We start from the raw sequence: 14,837 nt of genomic DNA on the forward strand, positions 1-14,837 counted from the left end.
ACCCAGTTGCAAATCACTTTCCTCTCTACTTAGTATAACATGAAAATTGTTCCTTTCTCCTGTATGTTGCCTTCAAGACTTTCAACAACATAATGAACATCCTTTCTCCTGTATGTTGCCTTCAAGACTTTCAACAACATAATGAAAGTGTCAATGTTTCAGTTTAATATGCCACACCCATAGGTGATGTTCATTTTTCAGAAATGTCCAACAAACAGCACATAGTGTTTTCACATATGATGTACACTTGGTAGTAGTCTGTTCATGATGTTTGGATATACAAGCAGACCAGACAATGTACATGCACTGAACATTAAACACTGAACCCATTATGAACTCTTTCAATACAGGCTCATTCCTATGGATCAACTACGTAACCACTTTTAATTATTTTTTAATTTTAATAATATAACTTTTAATACAGTATGTGTATCTCTACAAAGTTGGAAGACTTTTAGTAAACATTACAAATCATTCTTACACAAAAAAACAGTTTTGAATGAAATAATTTCATGAAAGATTATTGATGAATATATCTTTTTTTATTAGTCTGAGTGCAAAATGATTTTTGTTAAGATTAAAAACACTTTCCTTCATCTCATAAATCTCAATGTCATTTGTATAATCTCTAAAACATCCTAAATACATTTCAAACATTTTTTTTAGTAAAACTTCATATTTTATCTGTTATTTCCTCTAACCTAATTCTTTATAAGGTTGGGCAATTTGACCAACCTCATAATCACCAAAAAGTAAAAACTAAAATTACCATTTTTTTCTTCTAGAATGACTGCAGAGTGCAATATGAAACTCATAACAGTACAAATTTATTTACACTTAAATTTTATTGTTTTTATTGCCTGTATTAGTACTACACATGCCATTATAAAATAAATTGTATATTACTTGAGGAACATACAGATCATGTTATGCTATTGAATTATATTACCTACTAGCTACTTTCAAGCTGTTCACATGCTCCTCGTGAAAATTAATATTATCTGCTTAACCTAATCTATCCTTACTTAATAAAAAGAGGTTCCTAATTTTACATTTTAGTCACTTTTATAATAATAAATAAAGAATATACATGAAAAACAAGAAATAAGATAGTTGCCAGGGCCTTTCTTTTTTACTCCTGTCAGCATTTAACCTCACTTGTTTTTACTAATGGTAGAAGTGCACTTAATAATCTGTATTTAATAAAATAATGTACCAAAGAACACAGAGTAATAACGTACAAAAAACAGATGACGTCCTGTAGCTATCACAACTTTTCTAACTTTCTAACTATGCAACAAGAGTCATTACAAATTCATCCAAGCTAACTGATGCAATTCCCATGGGAATGAAGCTTGTACCAAAAGAAAAATTAACATTTTTCTGTACAGAAAACAACATAATATGATACATGATTTGACAGATGAAAATCTTGGCTTTCTATTGGTTAAAAATAATATAGCCTTCACTGTAAGAAAGAATTATTTACAAATGCTGAAAGACAGGATGTGACAGGTGAATGTGGCAAGAAAGGTCTGATTTTCTATTTGATGGCTACGTAACCAAACAAGATTGAAGTTTATGAAAATTATGCTTTACCTGAGCAACGAAAACATTATAATAATTAATTTACATTAAATTTCATCCTTTTTTAGAGAGATGATGAATAAATTAGAGGAGAATATGCCCAGAGATAAAAAATGCTACATTTTCTAGGAAAATAACCAATCTTTTCTAATATTGCTTTATTAAATTAAGAATTAAAACTTGTTTTCAATTAAAATATGGATTATTAACATTTACTACACAAATTGGTAAAACATGAACAAAGAAAATACAGTTCAATTAAATTTTGAATGTAACTCACTAAATCTTGTGACATGCATAGAAATGGATACCTGTTGTGAGAGGGGTAATTACTGTTAAAATTTAACTAAATATTTACTTCTCCAAAAAGCCAATGTTGTGAAGAGTCATAAGGTTTCACCAAAAAAGAAATAAACTACATTAATTTGTGAAATAATTTGAGACAACACCTTTTGACTATATAATCTTAAAGTTACTTTTTTCTCTGGTTAATTAATTGTTTTATTATTTTGTGACAGCTGATGTGTTTGACATTTCTTGCAGTTTTGAAGTTTAACTTTATAAACAGGGAACTAACTTTGACCATGAAATGCCATGTCTGGTATGATTAAATATTAGTGTTTTAAGTTGAATAAAATTGTTATTAAAATATCAACATATTATATAGCTCTTTTACATTAGAGGATGTCATTACAAAGAGTTAACAATTTTAGTGCTAGATCTAGTTGCCAAAATGTGTTAAAATGATGAATGTTAAAAAGATGCTAAACAATATTTGGTAATTGCTAATCAAATTCAATACTTATTTACAGTTTCTGCCAATCAAAACCACCAAACTATTTTGTCCCTTGGTTCATGACTCCAAATTGACCTTCATAATTTCCATACTATAACTTCCAATACATTTTGTGCATCTTCACAGAATTTTGCAAGCTTTCAATAAGAATCAAGTCTTTTGTAGACAAAAAAGTCATTTTTTAATGAAGCATTTTCACTGTTTTTCTGTAAAGTCAAAGTACTGATTGCCATAAATGCAAATGCAAAATGATTTTCATGTTAAGATCAAAATAATTTTCTTCATCTCAAGACTACAAAATTTCATTTGTGTAATCTCCATAACTTCCTAAATAAATTTCAAACTTTTCCCAGTAAAAACTATATTTTATGTGCTATTTTCTCTGCCCTAACTTTATGTGAAATTGATCTTTGTTTATACTTCGTATCTCTTTGTTTGTTTATTATTAAGCAAAATGCTATGCAAAGGATATTTATGCTATATCCACCATAAGTATCGAAATCCAGGTTTCTAGAGGTACAAGTCTAGAGACATACCACTGCATCACTAGGGGGTTTTATTTGTTAAACATTATAAAATATACAAAATAAATCTAAATTGCTTTTTCTTTCTAAAATGACTTCAAATTATATTATGAAATTACATTTGTTCATTCTAAATAGCTATAAATAGCAGTATACATCTGTTTATACTTAAATTTTATTATTTTATTGTCCACTGAACTGTAGCTAATTAATAATCCAACCAAACAAGTTGCAAATCACTTGGCAAATGTATAGCTCACATTACCCCATAAAATTAGATAATGCATAAGCTTCTCACAATTTACCCATGGGCATACCTTGTGAAAAATTATTATTACTATTTTTCTTTATTTTATCTAATATATTCTTATCTAACCTGAAGAGCTCCCAATTTTTTACACTTTAGTTGCTTTTATAATAACAAATAAAGAATATACATGAAAAACAAGAAATATATTTACATATCTGGGTATATTGTTTTTTGCTTTCAACTGCTGATGAAACTTAGCAATACTTTTCTTATACTAATAGTACCATTGAACTAAATTTTTTATGTAATTAAATAATGCACCTAATAATACAGAAGAATAACATGTAAAAAAAAAGCACACAGTGTCCTATAACTATCATAATTTGTCTGGGTTTCTAACTATATGATTAGAACCATACTTGTCAATGTATTTCCTATGGAATTAAAGTTTGAACTGGAAGAGAAATAGAGAAAACAAAGTAATACAATACATTGTTTGATAGATTAAAACTTTGGTTTCCTATTGGTTATAAGCAATTAAGAATTAAATGTCAGAGAGAACTTCTGGCAGTTTTTGAAAGAAAGGATATGACAGATGGGCATGGCAAAAGGGGTCTGATTTTCTTTTTTATGGCCCTGTAATCCAACAAAGGTGAAGGCTATAAAAATAATATCATATGCCTGAATAATAACATTATCATAATGAGCAATATGCATTAAATTCCGTACTTCTCAGATGGGTGGTTAACAATTAAGAAAAGAGGGGGATACATAGAAAGTAAATGTCACAATTCTCCTATCAAAGGAATTGAGGATTTGTTTTAAATATTTCCTTATACATTAAGAAGTTAAAATTTATGTAATATTAAAATTATGTTTTGATGCAAACTTTATTCATATACCATGATAATAAATTTTGAACGTAACTCAGTAAAACTGTGCAACAGACACACAAAAAAATACATCTGTGTAAAACAATTAAATATATTAATGGTACAAAAAATGTTAGGATTAGAGTAGAGCCTTTGAGGGGTGATATAGGAAGGCTCATATCTCATGATAATTAAATTTTACTTTTACTCCAGTTTACAGTAATGATGATTTTAAACAATATTCCTTATCCTGAACAATTGCTAGATAAAAGCAAGATAATTACATTAATCCTGAGCTTGTAAAGGAAAAACTGGGAAGTTTAAAGAATAATAAAACTTCTTGGTCTAGTAATATTTCCCCAAAGGTTTTGAAGGAAGTTAGTGGCTGAATATGTGAGCCACTTGCTACCATTGAATAGTGAGCAGGTACCAAATAATTGGAAGTTGGCTAATGTTATGCCTGTTTTCAAAGGAGGCGATAAAAATTGCCCTATTAAATATAGTTATATTAGTCCTCATCAGTGGTGAGAAAAGTTTCTGAAAGTCTAATGAAAGGTGATTTGCAAAATAATTTAACAAAGTTTAAAATTTTGTTGGATAACCTTCATGATCTTCTGATATTCTTTAAACAGGTTATTGCTTGATGAGCATACAGGTATGGACTTAGTGTACCTGGATTTTTGAGAAAGCATTTGGCAAGGTATCACATAAAAATACTGTTAAAAAGAAGCATTTATGTAGGTAAGGGAGGTAGGTAGGCTGACGAGATAGAGAACTGGATGGATAGTAAAAGCAGAGGATTGTTATAAATGGAGTTCTGTCAAATTGGGTACCTCAGTGCTCAAAGTTAAGACCTTTTTTCTTTTTGATTTATGTCAGTGATGTAAATGAAGAAATGATCAATGAAGTATTTAAGTTTGTTGATGATATCAAGATTTGGAAGTTGTTGGCTGTGAAGAGGATGTCGTTGTTTTACAAAAGAATTTTCATTACTTGTGTAGTCGGGCAAATGACAGACGAATTTTTTTTATAATAATTGCAAAGTAATACATGTGGGATATCAACTTAAATTATGAGTGTAATTTTAATAGAAATAACCTTAACAGTGTTATGGAAGATTAAAGATCTTGATGTTCTAGTTGCTCAGTCTCTTAAAGCAATCCAAGCGATGTACTGTTACTAATTACAGGATAAACAGGATTTTAGGTTGTATCTACAAGAATATACACCTAAAATAAATTATAATTTCATTATGTAAGTCACTAGTAAAGTCACAACTAGAGTGCTGTCTTCACTTTTAAGCTTCTTACCTTAGGAAGGGCAATGAACTGTTTAAAAGGGTTCACAATATGGGTACTAATATCAAACCTGGGATGGAAAGGTTATCATATGAGAACAGGAAAAAATCCCTGGAGATGAGACCTGGAGGTTAAAATTATTAGAGAAAATGTATCATCTCTTTTATGCTTATCCAATGTATACACTTACATTACCGGGTATCTAAAAGTTAAAAGAACAAACTTAAAATCAATCAATACCTTTGAGGTCTGTGCTTCTTCAACGAGTTTAACAATCTGGGCTAATGTTGTGTCTTTTCCTATATGGGTAGCACTGATAAGTAGCATGCCATTTTGGTTGATAGAACCTCCAATAACCTGAGAACCTGGACGTTTGGCAACAGGTAGAGATTCTCCCGTAATAAGTGATTCATCTGCCATTGAATTTCCATAAGTAACTCTGCCATCAACTGGTATTTTTTCACCAGGAACTACCTAAAATTCAAAGGCCATGAGAAAAACTAGTTGTCATAAATAACACTGTTCTTAAATTCATGCTGAGCCAAGACTGAAATACATAATATACTTTTTATTTGAATCAAAGGTTAAGCACATTTACCTAGAAAAATGTTTAAATTTAACAAAGTACATTTTTTTCATATGGTACAACATATTTATAATGTCACACGCAAGTAAGTATTATCACAGTAAGATTTATGTTTACAAGTGAACTGATCACCTGTCCAAATGACACTATACCATCTTTTACAGTTACTGTTTGCTAATACAGAGCTTCTTCTAGTTAGAGTATGAAGGTATATCAGGAGTTTACCATCTTCTTTATTTAGTAACATGAGGACTAAAATTCATCTAAATTCTTTTCCCAACATTTTCACACACAAAGGGCTTGATTATCTTTGGAATGACCATTAACAATGGAAGGTAAGTAACATACTTACTGTTTTAATTTTACTTGTTCCACAAAACAAATTTCCAAAATCGTAATGCAATATTTACAACTTTAGATGTTGATTTTATTGTCAGAAGTTTCCTGAACATTTTGATGGTTTATTACTTGCTACAGTGATCACAACAACTGTTCAATAAATTAATGGTCTACTTATAATACTAGGCCTATGATCTAGACTGCTATCACTTCACATGAATCTACAAGTTTTCTAACATCAGGAATGTACCATCAAGACTTCTTGAATGTACGTTTTTCTAACATCATGAACTTCAAATGATATATATGTAAATATTTAATAATCTATCAATATTTGACCTTAGTTCCAATTGAGGTTGCACATAAACAGTCAAAAAGAAGTCAGGCTAATCCAGAGAAAATGAGAGAAGGTGGTACACATTTGTAGGTGTATAGATCTGTCAGAGGTTGTCAAAGAAAACAATGTTATACTAAGAAAATTACTCCTCTACAAATACTTTTTATTTATAGATAAGCACGGCATATATGAAATGTCATCTAAATTGTTCACAAAATTATAATTTTTAGCATTATGGACCTGAAAACAGAATCACTGCTCTAGTTATTGTATCATTTGTTATACAAGGTAATAGTATCAAAGATCATGATGGAAAAATATATCTAATAACATAATAACAAAAGATAAAATTTACCAACAAAAAAAGCATTTAATGAAATTGCTTATTTACTGTCAGTGCTGCAATTACTCTAAAAACAAGTTACACTTAACCATCTTGAATACAAAGAACTTACATTTAACAATCTAGAATACAAATAACTTGCATTTAAACATCTGGAATAACATTATTGACCTGTTAGAAGAATCGACTCACCCTAATTCATTCATTACTCACATAACTTGTGGAATATTTGAAGCCAGATAAACAACTGGTTATCCAGATTTTGTCATAGAGGAGAAATTGTTCTAGTAAAGCTGAACATAAAGTTCTCTTACAAAGGAGTGATTTGCCAATGTGTTAGCCAAGTTGCATTTTAATCACTATCACTCACAGCTCACTTTTGCGCAGTTGCTATAGCACTCAGTATGGTATACTTTTTACATATATTTGAAGTGATTTCATGGTCTGAAATGAAAGTCTGTATTAATAATATAAAGATAGTACTTTTTAGTTTTAATGTGATCCTGAGCAAGTGAAGATTACATACAACTTCACCATGAACACTTTGAGGGATGACAGAATCACGGCAAACCATGGCAGAAACCACAGTGTCACCTATTTTGTACCACCATCCAAACAAGGGTTTCTTTAAGGGTGACAGAATCATAGCAAACCATAGCAGAAACCACAGTATCACCTGATTTCTTATCACCATTCTAACAAGGGTTTCTTTGAGGGATAACAGATTTATAGAAAAAATTGGCAGAAATCATGGTGGCACCTGATTTCTCACCATCAGTGATGAAAGAAATGAAGGACTGGTTTGAAGGGTGTTTGGTAAAAAGTAAAAGTTAGTTTCTCTTATTATCCTACTTTCTCAAAAGACTTGTCAAAAAAACAGTCACAGAGAAGTAGATCGATAATGAAATTCAGTAATAACATCCAATATTAGCTCCACTTCATTCAAACAAACTGGGAAATAAAGACCAAAAGGAAGAACAGCAAAACATATATTTGCACACAGTTTAACCCACTTGGGAAAGAAAATAGTGCCAGTCAAGATAATGTGCAAAAAGCTGAAAACACAAAAGGTGAAGTTGAAGTTCATAAATCTGTTTAGAAGTTTTTGTACAAAACTACAAAAGGGCTATCTTTACAAGCTGTTCCTGATTTTGGACTAACAGACTATTCAAGGCAGATAGTCAACAGCATACAGTGATAATCCTTCAGCTACTTCCATCTGATTGAATAGCAGAACTTTGAATTTGACTATTATTATTACATAGAATCCACAGATCCAAAGTGTAAATAGCATTTTTACAGTTATACGTCTTATCAAAATAAAATTTAAAAAAGTATTAAAACAAGAGTCATTCTGGAAAATGGCTTCCCTGACTGAGTTTCAAGTTGAATCAGACAGTTTAATGTGGAATGTTGCCTGAGAAAAATTATATTACATTTTAGAGATGTTATTTGATTTGAAGAACTAAAAATCAGCATTAATCATCTTCACACAGCTAGATAACAGGTTACTGTATTAGATCTAAAATAAGAAACATGGGATCCTTCTAAGGCTTACAAAAAAAGGTATGAAAATTACTCAATGTCAAAAACTAAAGACATCAGCCCTCCTGCTTTTTGATCAGAAAACAAAAGATAAAACAGAATGAGAAATGTAAAATCACAGAAAAAATAGCACAGGAATTTCTCAGACCAGTGACTTTGATCATCCAGTCATCAATAAGTGATTGTTTGGAAGCTTTGTTTTTTATGGATTTTTTTTAGTGACAGTAACAAGGGTTACCCTATGTTATTAAAAGCAGTAGTGGACATAATGTTCACAACACTTATTGAGTACATCCAGTTGATCTTAGTTATCTTTGACCCACAGGAGCCATATCAGGACTTCCTGGCTATAGGCATTCAAGAACAAAATAGTGTATTGCATTAACCTATCATCCATTAACAACATGGATACCCTTCTAACTTATACTGATGGCAAGGATGATGGTTAATGTTTAGATAGGGGAAACGTTAATTTGTATGGCCAGACACTTCCATGGTTAGTCTCTACCACTAACAGGTAGGTAGATATATCTATCTATCTCTATCTCTCTCTCTTTAAAATATCTTTAAATATCTCTGTAAAATATCTTTAAACAACGGCATTATAATAAAAAAAAATGTCAGTAAGTTTTACATTCAGCATTTGTTTGTGTACATTTGCATAAAAGATACTTTATTGTATCAAGATACTGTATTAACAGTGCCTTCCACGAAGTGACTTACTTAACCAAAACAATAAGCCTACTAACTTTAAGGAACAGGAACTTTTATAAACACCAAAAGTACACTGTACATCCATAACTTCTTCCAACCAAGGCTCATTTTAATGGCCTTCATAGTAACAAAATACTGCAATATTTTATTTCAACATTAAGCAAACTATAAAACATTATACATTCATTATGTCCACTAACTCACTTCATTGTTACTCTTACAAAGTGGGAAAAATATTGTTTGTTTTAAGGCAAAGTCAAGTTGGGCTATCTGATGTGTCCACCATGGGAATCAAACCCCAGGTTTTATTATTGTAAGCCTAGCAACTTACTACTGTCCCACTGGGGGACTAACAGTATATACAGGTGTTTTTCTTCTTGCTGAAATACCAGTAATGCATCATTTTCATTTACAAAACAATGCAATATATTTTCAAAATTAATACAAGTTTTCAATACTTTAGTAAAGAATATATACATATGTTACTTTGTTTGGGAGAAACATGAGTAAAATCTGTGCTTGATGTAACTGCCTTAAGAAAAAGAGAGAGAGTCAGGAGCCATGTTAAATTAACATCAAAATTACCCCTATAATAAATTACAACAATTCATTACTTATAACACCCAGGTTAAAACTCTGTTATTTCTTTTTCAATTTTTTTTTTTTTTTATAATTTAAGCAGAAAACAACCACCTAATTTAATGTTTTGGAAAAAACCTATAAACTTAAATGCATGAAACATCCTACATTATGAAACAAAGTTCATCTTTAAACCTGATCTTGTAGAGTTAGATGAACAAAGCATTTCTGTTTTAAATTGAAGTGTTTAATGAAGACTGACAAATCCATTAAAAGATTAACAAAACCACTGGCAGTTTTGTAAATCATATTTCCATCAATAAAATTAACTAATAATTAAAACATCAACATAAATATTTTAAGAAGTCACAATGCAAGATCTGCCAAGTGAGGATACTCAGTAAATATTTTTTTTATATTCCTGATATACACCTCAACATCCACCAAAATAAGGTAATTAAAATAAAAGTTATGTTCTGCATCTACATTTAAATACAATTGTTAATGGACTGTTTGACAAAGTTTTATGAAAGTTTCTAACCTTTAAAATATCTCCACGTTGAACAAGTTCTACATCAATTTGTTTTTCAGATATAATCTGACAATCAGAGTCTAAATCCACAAGTGTAGCTTCTGTTGCTTGTAGAGAAATCAGTTTTGCTAGAGCCTCAGAAGTCTTACCCTAATGATAAAATTATAAAGAGTAGTTTAACACAATTTAAGGAAAAAAAAGATTTGAATTTTTTGTTAAGTTTTAAATGTATTAATAGTGAATAAAAAGTTAGATTTTCCCCAAATAATGTTGTACATCAGACAGTCAGTCGTAACTTAGGAGTATTCTAATTATGTTCCTATTCAATTACCAAATAATGTTTAAATTCAACATTTTAAGACAAGATTTTGTATCTATGGTTACATTACAAACAAATTTAATTCTATTTATCTCTACGATTTGAACTTGTCTAGAATTCTAAAACATATTTTTAATAATTCTAAGAATAACAAAAACAGTTATTAAAAAAATTAGCTTTTTCCAATACCATTCTGAAAAAACTAGATTCAGACTAATGATCTAAAGCAAAAAATTAACCATTTTATGACTGTAAAGTAAAAAACATATTTCTTTAATGGACAGTTTTTCTGTTTATGTTTCAACATTTCTAGTATCACATACTTTTGCTATGTGTTCCAACCATCGGCCAAGTGAAATAAACACCAAAAGCATTGGTGGAGTCTCAAAAAATGTTTTTGGACTGTGATCAGCTCCATCTATCATGAAGTAAATCAGAACTGCTACACTATAGAAGTAGGCAATATTTGTGGCCAGCATAATAAGTACATCCATGTTTGCCATTCTGTGTTTTATGGCTTTCATGGCATGAACATAAAAATATCGTCCTCCTATGAACTGTTAGAGTAAAAAAAAAAAAAAAGTCATTTTCAAAACTAAAAACCAGATATCACAAAAACTAACATAAATATGAATCTAAATGTTTATGTTGAAAAAGTTTAATTGCTTTTCTATCTTAGATATTGTACAGAACTGTGTTAAGTTTGAGTCACAAAATTTGTGCATTTGTTATTACCACTTAAAAATACCTTTCTTGACTATTCATCTTAAGTTCTTACATTGATATAAAGATATTAAAATACAATGAAATTTTTTTACACTGATGTTAATATATTATCAAGGTTTTTACACTGCTGTTAAAATAATTTTGAGGTTTTAGCATTGATGTTATAGTACTAACAATATTTTTATATTGACTATTGATATAAAGATGTTGAATGCTTTCAAGGTTTTTACATGTCAGAAAAAGCCTCAAAATAGTAAGTGAAACACAAAGAAACCCTCAATAGCTGTGAAACTTGAAATTCTTTTTGGCAGAATCAAAATACATTAATCTACAAAACCTTTTTTCCTTTTTTGGTATTTATATTTTTATGCAACATCAATACCAACCATTGCGTGCACATATACTCGACTTCATTTTATTATTCATCAGGATCTCTACCAGCCTACCTCAAATTGAAATTTTTTGAGGCAGGATTAAAGTAAATTAATCTATGACACTTTAAGCATGGTCAAATAGATAAATTTAAAGGATTTAACCTCCCAAGTCAAAAGCTATAATTAGATCTAAAACTACTCTTCAAAAACTCAATCATTCTAGGAGCTGAATTATATGACTAAATTATTATATATTTTTATTTTAGTTGAGTACTAAGCAACCCACTCTTCATTCAACCTAAGAGCAAAAACTGTCAAAATCATTGAAATGATATTAAATAATAGATGAAATAACAATGTATTTGAGCACAGAATAAAACAATGTAAATTTTTCAAACACATACCATTAACTTTTGATCAAAGCAAGTTATCTATAGAAAAATAAACTTGAAAGGTAATCCAGTAATGAATATTGTTTATTCAGTACTTTGTACTGAATACTTATAAAAACAAAAAATGCAATAATCCATCATTTGTATACACCACCTCTGTTAGCAGCACTTTTGGCTATAATCCCAGTATTATCTCAATATGTTAGCCACTTTGGAATATTGAGATTAGTCCTAAATCTATATACTGCACAAGCAATGAAAAATAATTCTCATAAAAATTATTTAATAAATATAGTATTATATGTTTCAATCATTACTGTTAAAGAAAATACCATTAGTGAAATAACAATATGATTTACTTACAAAACACAAAAAAATAATTGTTATTTTGTGCACTACTGCCAATCCCACATTCCTTGAAAATAGTGTAATAAAAGCTAAAATAGCTTTAATTTGCCAATTTGTTTGTTGGTCACATAATAGAGCAAAGTTTGCTGAGTAACATGGGGATACATCAACTTTTTTAATGCTAACCATAATAACCTTGGCAGGAGCAGCTTCTTTGCCAAGAGCTGGGTTTAACATCTCATAAACATTTCTTATTTCCACTTGCACTGTTAGGGACATGTCATTACCATTTCCAAAACAATCAGATTTTCCAGTCAGATACTTCACATTAACCATTACAAAATTACTGACTTTTCATTATTTTTTATATTTTGTAGCACTTTACAAGAAAGGCTACATATAGCAGATGACTTATTCTATATTTGACTTAAACACCACCAATTAATGTCTGTCAGAGAAAAAAAATTGTATCAAAACCAGAAGATGGAATAACTGAATATTTATTAATTTAATGGTTCATGTGTATGTCAAATCATTTCATTAGTCAAATTCTCTTTCTTTATTACTATTTTTATCGTTCTGTAACGTATTATTATTTGCCTTATTTGTTGAATTAATATGATCTTTAAAATTAGTTTTAATACTATATGCTTTCAGGGAAAGTTTATTCCATTCAACATATATTTATCTATACTACACAAAATACAATACTACCGTGATGTTTACAATAATCTTAAAAACAGCTTCTACACTGTAGCAAGTGTTGTTAAAAACCATGCAATCAATTATTCTAACACTAAGTTTTTTCTGAACATTTATTATTTTCTATGTTATAACATACCGATTGTATTAATACAATCTTTTTAAAAACACCACCAACAAAAACTGTTAAACAAAATGTGGCACTTCAACCATTAATAAGAAACCATTCTTTGCCATAAAAATTGATAGTCCAACTGTTATTGCATTCAGCTAGGAAGACATACTTTTTAAAATATTTTTCTTGTCAATTTCCTACATTTTATTCCTGAAGAAACAAATCAATATACAGCACAACATAAGATAAAAATTAACACTTCATTGTACTTGTTCTTGCAACAGTGATACATGGTCTTCCAAGACTTGCATACTACAATGAATCTTTTTGTAATTTTTACCTATTACAAGTCCACCTAATTCTGAGTAAAAGAACTTGTGTTCCTTGAAGTGATACAGTTTCCATAACCCTGAAACAGTATGTTGTTGTTGTTATACCTTAGATAACATTACAACAGAATCTCCATATAAAACACCACATGCAACACAGAGTTCAAAATATAGCATACTTCTCCTTTGTATTATGAAACAAAATACCATTTAAATTTACACTGGCATGTACAAAAAATTATATTGATTTGAACAGTGGATTACTAGACTAAGTTTACTCAAAATCCACTGTTTTAAAAGTTTTTAACTCAATCAGACACATTATGTTCAATTAAGGTTAATACCAACAACAAGAAATAAAATTTATTTTGGTGTAGTACTGGACTGTGATCTCATAAATCTTCCAATGGGTAATGAAAAAGTAGAAAACTTCAAATTAGAATAAAACCAGTTTCATTTTGTTGATTTGGTATTCATCAAGTTCCATGCTATTTACCAAAACGAAACTTAGAATATATCAGATGAGTTCTCTTACAAGTGTAAAGTGATAATACAGGTAACAGCTAGGTTCAGTTGCAGTGAACTTCTTTTGTTAACCTTATAGTTTTCAAAAGTAGTGAGAAATAACCACAAATATAAGCTGGTGGATGCAATAAATTAAGATTCTCTGAATTTGAAAAGGGAAAGAGTTGACTTTTCCAAAATAAAGACAAACTATAAAGCATAAAGCTGAGTATAGATGTTTCAAGTGTAAACGTCATTCTTTTGAGCATTTATTTGATTAATTACTGCATTTTGGCTAGGCTATTTTTGTAATAATAAATTAACTTATTGTACATAACAGTATTAAATATTTCATTAAATGTCAATGAAGTTGAAAGTTCAACTCAAGAACAATGTACACTTAACACATACACACACGTTTAATTACTCATTTAAGTAAAAAAGAATAAATAATTAGGTTTTAAAAATTTAGTAAAATATATATCTTGAATGAGATTATTTTAACTAAGTGTTGTAATATAAAATTGAGCATTAAGAAATGATTAAAGGTAATATTAATATTCAAGCAATTAACAGTTACTTAAGTCTCACAATGTAGATAATTAACAGGTACAATTATACTTTTAGTTACGAGTTTCATTTGGTAACAGTATACGTTACTACGTGATGAAGGCTCTGGTAGTACAAACTGAAAGCTTGCAAATAAAAGTGTTTCAATACACAGAA

The 14,837-nt window shown here is 29.5% G+C and overlaps 1 protein-coding gene across 7 annotated transcripts in view; it reads right to left on the reverse strand.

Annotated features, from left to right (window-relative positions):
- The window catches only part of ATP7 (copper-transporting ATPase 1), a 133,447-nt gene that overhangs the window by 42,190 nt on the left and 76,420 nt on the right, over nt 1-14,837 (reverse strand). For all 7 annotated transcript variants that reach the window (XM_076488765.1, XM_076488769.1, XM_076488767.1 and 4 more), the window contains 3 exons: nt 10,945-11,178; nt 10,312-10,452; nt 5,568-5,801 (listed from right to left, as the gene is read on the reverse strand). In XM_076488765.1, the coding sequence (XP_076344880.1) occupies nt 5,568-5,801; nt 10,312-10,452; nt 10,945-11,178 (609 nt within the window). The remainder of the gene's footprint in view (nt 1-5,567; nt 5,802-10,311; nt 10,453-10,944; nt 11,179-14,837) is intronic.

The sequence above is a fragment of the Tachypleus tridentatus genome, chromosome 2 (assembly GCF_004210375.1).
Source record: "Tachypleus tridentatus isolate NWPU-2018 chromosome 2, ASM421037v1, whole genome shotgun sequence".
Classification (NCBI taxonomy): domain Eukaryota; kingdom Metazoa; phylum Arthropoda; class Merostomata; order Xiphosura; family Limulidae; genus Tachypleus; species Tachypleus tridentatus.